At 40.3% G+C, this 10265-nt stretch overlaps 1 protein-coding gene across 2 annotated transcripts in view; it reads right to left on the minus strand.

Moving 5' to 3' along the window:
• The window catches only part of SLK (STE20 like kinase), a 56658-nt gene extending 50030 nt beyond the window's left edge, over nucleotides 1-6628 (minus strand). For both annotated transcript variants that reach the window (XM_030865542.3, XM_070043861.1), the window contains exon 1: nucleotides 6235-6628. In XM_030865542.3, the coding sequence (XP_030721402.1) occupies nucleotides 6235-6384 (150 nt within the window). In that variant the 5' untranslated portion in view covers nucleotides 6385-6628. The remainder of the gene's footprint in view (nucleotides 1-6234) is intronic.
• Between the last annotated feature and the right edge of the window lie 3637 nt (nucleotides 6629-10265).

A 10265-nucleotide genomic window follows, 5' to 3' on the forward strand; every position in this document is an offset into this window, starting at 1 on the left:
CTTCTAGGAATTTATCCTAAAGAAATAGGAAATTCATAGAAATATACCATGTGTATATGGACATTTGACATATGATGGAGGCACTGCAAAGCAATAGGGAAAGGGTGGTCTTTTCGGTAAATTGTGTTGAGACAACTGGGTATCTACACAGAAAAAATGAAACTGGACCCCTACTTCACACTATAGACAAAAACCAACATTAGTTTAATTACAGACCTAATGTATAGGAAGAGGGCAACACCATAAAACTTTAAGAACATAACAGAGGAGGACATCTTCATCACCCTGGGTAAGGAAACTTTAAGACAAAAAGCACTAAGTATAAAAAGTTAATAAGCTGAATTACATTAAAATCTGAAATGTCTATACAAAAGAAGGATATCATAAAGAGAAAGAAAAGACAAACTACAAAGCAAGAGAAAATAATGTGCATCATATATAACTTGAGAGGATTAGTTAACAGAATATATAGACTCCCATAAATCAGTGAGAAAAAGAAAAAGAATCCAAAAGACTTTAACAAGCACTTCAGAAAAGAAGAAATCCAAATGGCCAATAAGTATATAAAAAGGAACTCAACCTCATTAGTAATCAGACAAAGAAAACCCCAGCAGGAACAGGAATTGACTATAAATAGGCACAAGGGAACTTCAGGTGGTCAAAAGCGGATTCTAAAGCTAGATTGTAGCGATGGTTGCACAACTGTACAAAGTTATTAAAACTCATCAAGTTATAAACATAAAATAGGTGAATTCTGAGTTATATAAATTATACCTCAATACAGCTATTTTTTTAAAATGGGCAAACAGGAAATTTCCACAAAAAAGAAAATACCCAAATATTCGATAGGCACATGACTCAATTTTTTTAGTCATAAGGAAAATGTAAATAAAACCACTTCACACTCACCAGAATGGCTAACATAAAATATTAATAACAGTATTAATAACAATAGCAAGTGTTGATGAGGACAAAGAGCAATTGAGAAAATCCCCATCCCTTACTTATGGGGGTATAAATTCATACAATCACTTTGGAAGACTGGCCATAAGTAAGGGATGGGGATTTTCTCAATTGCTCTTTGTCCTCACCAACGCTAGTTCAAAAATGTATTTTTGACCTAGAATTCTACGACCAAACTATACATCAAGTATGACATTATAATACAGACATATTCAGACAGGCCTGGTCTTAAAAACCAAACCTTCCATTCATCCTTTCTCAGAAGACTACTGAAGGCTGTACATAACCAAAATAAGGAAGAAATTCCAATAGGAAAAACAAAGCATTTAAGAGACTCTCGAAGTAGTCTGAGCTCCTAAGACTTCTGGGGAGGAAAATTATAAGCCATTATTGAGAGATATTTAAAAAAAGACCTAGAGATAAAACATATGCATAGGTAGGAAGACTCAGTATCAGGGAGACGTTAATTTTTCCAAAGTTGATCTAAATATAAATTCAATAAAACCCCTTCAAAAAGGCACAACAGGTTTTTTTGTGGAACTCAATTAAGCTAATTCTAAAATGTACATGAAAGCACTAAAGGCCAAGAATATACTAGACACTGCTGAATAAGAACAAGGGGAAGTCTTTCTCTAGCAGAGATTTGTTTCAATGCTTTCCTAATTAAGACAGCAGGATACTGACAAAGGAATAGACTCATAGATCAATGAAGAGACTAGAGATCACAGAAACAGACACATGTTGCAGACAGCACTGCAGAGCAGTGGAAGAACAGTTTCCCCCAGTGATGAGTCTTGGGACAATTGTGTATCCATCGGAGAAAAAAATGAAATTGGACCCCTATATCATACCATTTGCAAAAATCTATTTTAACATTTAGGGTTGTAGACCTAAATGTTAAAGGCAAAATCATAAAGCTCTTAGAAGATAAAATAGGGGATTATCTCCATGATCTCAGGTTAGGAAAGCCTTTCTTTTTTTTTTTTTCCAAAGATCTAATTAGCTTTATTAGGTGATTCATCAATCAGGCAGCATCCCATCCAACAACTGGAAGGACACTCCAGGAAAGAATTTCTCAAATACAATACAGAAAGCATTAACTGAAAAAGAAAAAACAAAGTTGGAGTATATTAAAGTCAAGAACTTCCTGTTCATAAAAAGACACCATAAAGAAAATGAAAAGACAGGCACAGAATGAAAATGTATCTGCAATAACCATAACCAGCAAATGGTTAAAATCCAGAATACACTACAAATAAACAAGGAAAAGACATCCAAGAGGAACATGAACAAGAAACCTGAACACAAAAGAAGAAATTCCAATTACTAATAAACCTATGGAAAGAATCACTTATTAGCAGTCAGAGAAAGATGTATTAAAAGCACAAGGAAAACTATAACATCAGATTGTCAAAACTTAAAAATTCTGACAATATCAAATGTTGGAGAGAATGCAGAGCAAGGAAATTATCATACGCTGCTGGTGGGAGTGTAAACTGGTATAGTATGGCATCATCTAGTAAAATTAAAGATACACTACCCTATAACCCAGCAATTCTACTCCTGAGTCTTAGTGAAACTCATACATATATGCACCAGTACTGTGTATAAAAGCCAAACACTGGAAACAACTGATATATCCATTAACAGTACAATGGTAAATAATTGGTGATGTAACCATATATTGGAATTCTATGCAACAATTAACTACATACCGCTTTAGCGATAACAAAGACAAACCTCACAAACATAATGCTGATTTCAAAAGAGGCAAGACACAAAATACACTCAATACATACAAAACTAAAGTTATCATGTTTAGTTATACACTCCTAGATAGTAAACTATGAAGAAAGGAAAGAAATGAAAAACGTACAGATAGGATAGCGGTTTCTTTTAGGGGGAGAGAGGAAGTAATTCAGAAAGGAGGTGGGAAGGATTCTGGGGTACTGGCAGAATTCCTTTACTCTGATGGTTGTTAATATGAGTTCACTTTACTATTGTTTGCTAAACGTACATGTATGTTTTGTACTTTTCAATACAAAGATTATATATTTCACTACTTTTTTTTAAAAAAAAGTGCATGCCCATCAGGGACATAAAAAGAATCACTTTCATCCAGCACACAGTCAATAGTTCAGCTTCAATTCAACAGATCATTTCATGTCATTCCTTTTTTTTTTTTTCTGTTAAAAGCAACAGAAATCTAAACATAAAAAATTGTGAGGGATACTACATATCTTCATTTATGTGTCAAATAATACTATTAAAAAGAGAAAATAAATTTAAAATTGGGAAGATCTTTCAGGCAAGAGAGTAACTGTTACAGAGTTGTATAGTGCAGGACTGAGTGCAGAGCATACAACAATATGACGGAAAAATGATTGCCTATTTAGAAATTTAACCTTTGTAACAGTTACTAATTTCCATAAGCAAATGACAGTTGGAATCAACTTCAGAAATAGTTTTCTATTACATACAATTGTAAAAAAAGCTATCAGGGCTTCCCTGGTGGCGCAGTGGTTGAGAGTCCGCCTGCCGATGCAGGGGACACGGGTTCGTGCCCCGGTCCGGGAAGATCCCACATGCCGCGGAGCGGCTGGGCCCGTGCGCCATGGCCGCTGAGCCTGCGCGTTCGGAGCCTGTGCTCCACAACGGGAGAGGCCACGACAGTGAGAGGCCCACATACCGCAAAAAAAAAAAAAAAAAAGAAAAACAAAACAAACAAACAAAAAAAAGCTATCAAAGCTTTTTCTCTTACACAGAAGTCTATACATTTAAAATTCCTAGAGAATCTTGTACAATAAAAAAAGGTTACAAAAAAGGCAGAACAGGTCAGATAAGTTTAAATTTAAAATTTTCTTTTTAAAAAAATCTCAGAGCTTACTCCTTGAAAGCATAAAAAAATGAAAGATGAAAAGAAAAGATGCAAAGAACTCACACTCTTCAAGTATCACACTAAAACAGATAATCAAGCCCACAAAAATTATCCTTGACACAATCTTATAGTGTTCAACTACATGGAGTAAGTCTCTTGTTTTTCAAAATTTTTTCAATTGGTGTCCCACTATAGGAGGATACATTCACTTTGCAGAGTCATTAAAGAATTAAATCACATAGCATTAGCATGTCCACACAATCTGCCTGTGCCAGAAAATGGTTTACTATCTTCGTAGGTCCCTTTTCCTGTCCCATCCCATATTTTGTTTCCAAGCTGTAAATGTAACAACAGTAATTTTCTGCCATTTTCTGAGCCCTTTTTTGTGTCTTACATTTTTTATCTCCTTTAATTCTCACACACTAAGGAGTAGGTCTTACTGATGAGAAAAATGAGACATGGAACGATTAAGTAACTTGTCCAAGGTCACAGGCTGCTATTGAGGGAGCCAAGATATAGTCCAACTCTGGAGCCAGTGTCTTAATATTACACTGTTCCTGTTCAAAAAAACATTTATACCATGAAAACTGCCCATAATCACCTACTGCCTTCTAACTACCAGATCCCAGATGCCTTGAGGATTTATTTTTGCCTTTCCTAGATAACTGCATACTCACAGAACATTAATGGGTAAAAGAATCTAAACATTTAGGGAAATCTATGATTTCCCACCTCAGAAAAAGGAGGTCCAAAGACATTATATTTCTCGAAGATCTCGAAGCTGGTTTGTGACAACCAGCAATAAAACACAATTCTTAACTCCCAGGAGTGATCTTCCCACTGCACTAAAAGCCCTGTCTACCATACATTCTATACTGTAAGCTCTTGTTGAAATCCATAGTCTACCCTCCACATTAGGCACTGAAGTTGACTTTGTCAACTTTCACAGCACATAGTAGCTTCAGTAGCGCTCACAAGCAGGTAACACACATTCCTTCATTTCCACAAATATAAAGAGAAATGCACTATGTGCTAAGGCAATAGAATTAACCCAAATGTATATAATTTTGGCCCCTAGTCTTATCATAAAAACATAAATACATTAACATGTGACAAGTGCCATAGTAAGCAAGGTGAACAATGTGTTTTGAAAGCACACAGAAAAGAGTAGATATTCCAGACTAAGAATGAGGGGCTGTGAGATGCATTAGAGGCAGGGCAAAGGCAGACAGTGTGATGATGCTTAGAAAGAAGGAAAAATGCTATCACTTCTACCAATAGACATTAAAGTTAAAAAAAAAAAAAGTAACAGTAAATATGGGGTCAGAAGACTTGAGATCAAATCTAGGCTGTGACTAGTGTGAATGTGAACAATTTGAGTCTCAGTGTCCCCATCTATGAAATGTAGATACTACCGACCTGCATATCTCGCAGAACTCTCATGGGGGCCAAATTATGTGAAAGTACTTTAAAAACTGCAGAGTCCTGTATAAACTTAAGTTATTTATATTTTCACTTCTAGGCAACCCTGTAGGTCCTTCCCCTTAAACTGTCTCATAAAATCCTCACCCTTCAGGATTAAAATATTCTGATGACATCATTCATATACTCCTTACAAGACAGTAAACAGTTAACCCATGCCTTCCTATTGAAACAGCAAACCTCTTTCTACTGAAATGAATATCTGTATGTAAAAATATGTGTATATATGTAGGTGCATGTTTTTTTTTAATTTCTTAAGCCCTGAAATTGACTTCTAGTCAATGCTTATTATAATTATATTTAGAAACTAATACCAGATGCAGGTTTTCTTCCAAAAATTTTCTATCAGAAATTCCACTCCATTTTACAGTATGCTGTCAAGCCACCAAGTCAAGAATAGTCTGCAAGTAGCAATCACTTCGCTCTCATCCCCAAGAGACTGGTTATGTATGAGCAATAGATACAACCAAATATATACTCTGGACCCCAAAAGGGAACTGCTTTAGTGTAAGTATATATACGAATGCAAACAGCTAGTACACAAATAGAGATCCACTGAAAAGTATAATGAGTTTCTGATTTGAAAATGCTTGAGGGCCACATCCAGACCCCTCCTTTAAATTAAAGAACACCCTCATTTCCTTTAACGTTTAACAGAGCAGACGATAAACCTTGCCTCCGTTTGGCAACCACTCTTTAAACTACATCCAGGCCCCATTTTGTTCAGCCTTAAACCCTACCTCTTAGCTACTGCTTGGATGATAACCTAAATAAAGTTCCAACGTACGTTTACGAAGTCAGAATAAGGTCCAAGAGACAGGAACAGGACGCGGGAGCGAGAAATCCTCGTGCCACTCCGGGCCACGGGCTGTTTGATCTCACAAGTGCAACTTCCCGTTTCTCCCTCTTACCTTGTACACTTTCCCAAAGGCTCCGTCGCCCAATTCTCCTATAATTTCCCAAAACTCCTCGGGGTTTAGGTCCCTCTTCACATGTTCGTACTGCTTCTTCTTCTTCTCGCTCCCCAACTTGAAGATCTTACGGAAATTGAAGAAGGACATTCTTCCTCCCAACAGAGTTCCTTACACTTAAGGAGTAAAAACAACAATAAGAGGCAAAGTTTCTCCTCCCCGCTCTCCCGCGCGAGCCCGGCGGGCGACGGCGGGCGCTGGCTGTCCGGGCTCCCGCCGCTCCGGCCCGGCAGTCTCCGGAGAAGGCGGGGCGCGACTCCCGCTCCGGCCCGCGGGGTGGGGACGCTGCGCGGGCGGCCCCTCTGCCGAGCCCGGCCCGCGGGCCGCGCGGCTAAGCGCCTGGCCCCCGGCCGGCCCTCGGGGGGGCGGCACCTGCCCGGACGCTCGTCCCTCTACCGGCCCGGCCCGACGGGCCCGAGTGGTCCGGACGCCCGCGGCCACCGCGGTTAGGCCCGTGTCACGGCGAGTCTCCAGGGGCGTCGGCCACTCCGGGATAGGGACGCGGCCGGCGGCCTCTGAGGCGGGCAGTCGTCTGGCCGAGCTCTCCCGCCCCGGGCCGGGAGCCCGGGGTCTCCTCCGCAGCCGTCTGCACCCGCGGTGCGAGGTCCGCGCGTCCCCCTGGGCTCTGGGGCGCAGCCGCCGCCGCTGCCGCAGCCGCTGCCGCCGCCGACGCCGCCGCCGACGCCGCCGCCTAGCTCCCTCCCCAGCCCACGCAGCCTCGGCCTAAAGCGCGCGCCAACGCCGACGCCGCAGCGCGCCCGCGCGCTCCCCCGGCCGCGCGCCAGGCTCTCCGCGCACTCGCGCGGGGGTGGCCCCTCTGGCCCCGCGCACGCGCGTTGAGCCCCGCAAGCTGGCGGCCCTAGGAGGCTTGCTTGCCCCCGGCGCGAGGTGCGCTGTTGGTGCTTGAGCTGGTAGATGGTTGACGGTTGCTCCGGGTTTGTCCTCCAAGCCCCAAATTCTTGTCAGCCAACGGCTTTGATGGAGTTACCCCTTTGCGTACGACCCTGTTGGTTGTTGTAGCGGATGTTTCCTCCATTCTGGATCTGGGAAAATACGTAGCGAGCGAAAGCTGAGCTGTCCCGATCTGGACCTTTTCGTTCTCAAACGGGCCCCAGAGTGAGTGGGAAGTATCTGTGGTGGCTGTTTGCTTTGGATCCAGAGCTTATGAGCTCTGTGACCTTGGGCGCCTAACCTCTCCGAGCCTCAGTTTCTTCATTGTGAAATGAAGGTCCTTAAAGTCCCGACCTGGGGGTTGTGGCGAGGAGTAAATGAGGCAATGGATGTAAGCCCTTTGCAAGGTGCCTGCACCGGCAAACGCTCAATTTCAGTTCCTGCTGTTGTTACAAGTGTGCACGTAAGACAGACATAAACATATAAAAATTGTTTAAGCCCGCTTCTTGAGTGATGACCACGACACTCCCTTGAGGGTAATCTACCTTCTTCTGGCCACTTCCATAGCCGTAATCCTGGTGTCACCCTTCGTGACTCCATCTGAACCACTTACTAAGGCCTTCACTTCCTGATCTGCCTCCGGCCCCCTTGGACAGCACTAGTGGAAAACGACCTAATGTGGGTGCTGGCTGCAATCTGTCAGATGGTGCCGCGCCTTCCCCTCCACTAGGAGGGAGCATTTTCAGGGCAGTGGCTGGTTAAGCATCATGATATGCAGGTACCTACCAACATTCCTGGCATGTGATAGGAAGGCAGATTCCATGAATGAATGCATGCATGCATGCTATCTGGAGCAGAGGCCATTTTGCTGTCTAAGTACCCCTACCAAATCATTTTGTCCTCCAGCCCCAAAATGGCATAACAAAACCCCTCTTGCAGTAAGAGGGGTATGATGATCTTGTTTCTCAAGACTATTTTTTAATAGGTTTATTGAGGTATAACTGATATACAATAAAATGTACATATTTAAAATATATACTTTTAGGTAACTATACTCAGTATCTTGTAATAACCTATAATGGAAAAGAATCTAAAAAGGAATATATATATATATATATATGGTCTGAATCACTTTGCTGTACACCTGAAACTAACACAACATTGTAAATCAACTACATTTCAATAAAAATGAGAAAATAAGTTATTGTAAAAATAAATAAAATATACACTTTTATGTTTTGACAAATGGAAACACCTGTGAAAACAATACCATAATCAATCTTTTCTTTTTTTTTTTTTTGCGGTACGCGGGCCTCTCACTGTTGTGGCCTCTCCCGTTGCGGAGCACAGGCTCCGGACGCGCAGGCTCAGCGGCCATGGCTCACGGGCCCAGCCACTCTGCGGCATGTGGGATCTTCCCAGACCGGGGCATGAACCCGTGTCCCCTAGCATCCGCAGGCGGATTCTCAACCACTGCGCCACCAGGGAAACCCTATTTTTAATTAGTATCATTTATGAAGTTGGCTTCAGATGTAAAGAAAATACATACTCATTGTGGGAAATGAAGAAATGCACAAAAAAATTAAAAGTGCTATCATTCTACCATCCAGAGATAACCATTGGAAAGATTTCATTATATTTCCAAACAGGACTTTCTGGCTGTGCATTAACTTTTTTTACATGGATAAAATTATAAAGATTGCATATAAATATTTGCATCCTGTACCTTTCATATTTCAGTGTGATTAGTAATTGTTTTCTTCCATCATGAGATATTTAGATTGCTTAACAACTTTTCTCTGTTTCAGATAAAACATTGATAAATATATTTGTTCACAGATCCTTTTCCACATATTTGATTATTTCCTTAGGGTAAATTACCAGAAGTAGATTTGGGTCAAAGGGTATAAGTCTGTTTCCTTTTTTTGTTCTTTTCAAAATAGAAAAACCTTTACTGTTTTCTCGATGAAAAGATAGTATATTCTTGGTGTAAATTAATTCAAATGAGACAGAAATGATAAACTAGGAAGCTGTCTATAATTCTCCCCTCCTGCCTTCACTCTCCCAGACTTCATCCTCAACCTAACCACTGTTAAAAGTTAAGCCTTAATGAGCAGGTGGGAACTTTGGATGGTAACAAAAAAGTTCTAAAACTGGATTGTGGTAATGCTTGCAAAACTATACGCATTTACCAAAAGTCATTGGATTGTAAACTTACAATGGGTGAATTGTATGGTATGTAAATTATACCACAATAAAGCTGCTTTTAAAAAGTTATAGATGACCAAATTTTTTTCCATGCATATACCTTTTTAATATAAAAATGGTATCTGATATGGATCATGGACATCTTTCATGTCAACACAAATAGATCTATCTTTTTAATAGCTGCATAGAGTCCCAGTGTATAGCTCTACCATCATTTATTTAAGCATTTCTCTACTGGCAGGCATTTAGGTGGTTTCCAATTTTTGGTCATCACAAACAACACTGCAGTGAGCATGCACATACAAGCATTTTTGTGTATTTGTCTGATTATATTCCTTTAAGATAAAATTCAAGGAGTGGAACTGCTGAATCAAAGAACATATTTTTAATTGTTTTTACTTGTATTGCCAAATTGGCCTCTAGAAAGGTTGTACTAATCTCTGCTCCTACTAACAATGTAGGTATGAGAATGCCAGTGTCACCAGCCCCTCAATAGCACCCAATCCATCTTTTTAAACTTTGCCAAGATAGTCCAAAATAATCTCTCATTTACAATTCTCTGATTGTTGGTGATGTAACACCTTTTCAGATGTATACTGGCCACCTTTATTTCTTATTTTATGAATTGCCTCATCATATCAATGAATAATATCAAATGACATGGTCAGTAGTGTATAAATGAGGTGATCAAGTTCAACATACTTTGGTGAAATGATTGTGGAGTTAATAATAGCTTATATAGTTTTTCCATGAAGTTACAACCACAGAAATTATTTAATAATACCAGGTGAGATGATATTTAGTCAGATTCAGATTTTCCCAATAATGACCATGATATCTAGATGGGTTTTTTTTGTTTGTTTGTTTTTTAC

This window comes from Globicephala melas, chromosome 16 (assembly GCF_963455315.2).
Source record: "Globicephala melas chromosome 16, mGloMel1.2, whole genome shotgun sequence".
NCBI lineage: Eukaryota > Metazoa > Chordata > Mammalia > Artiodactyla > Delphinidae > Globicephala > Globicephala melas.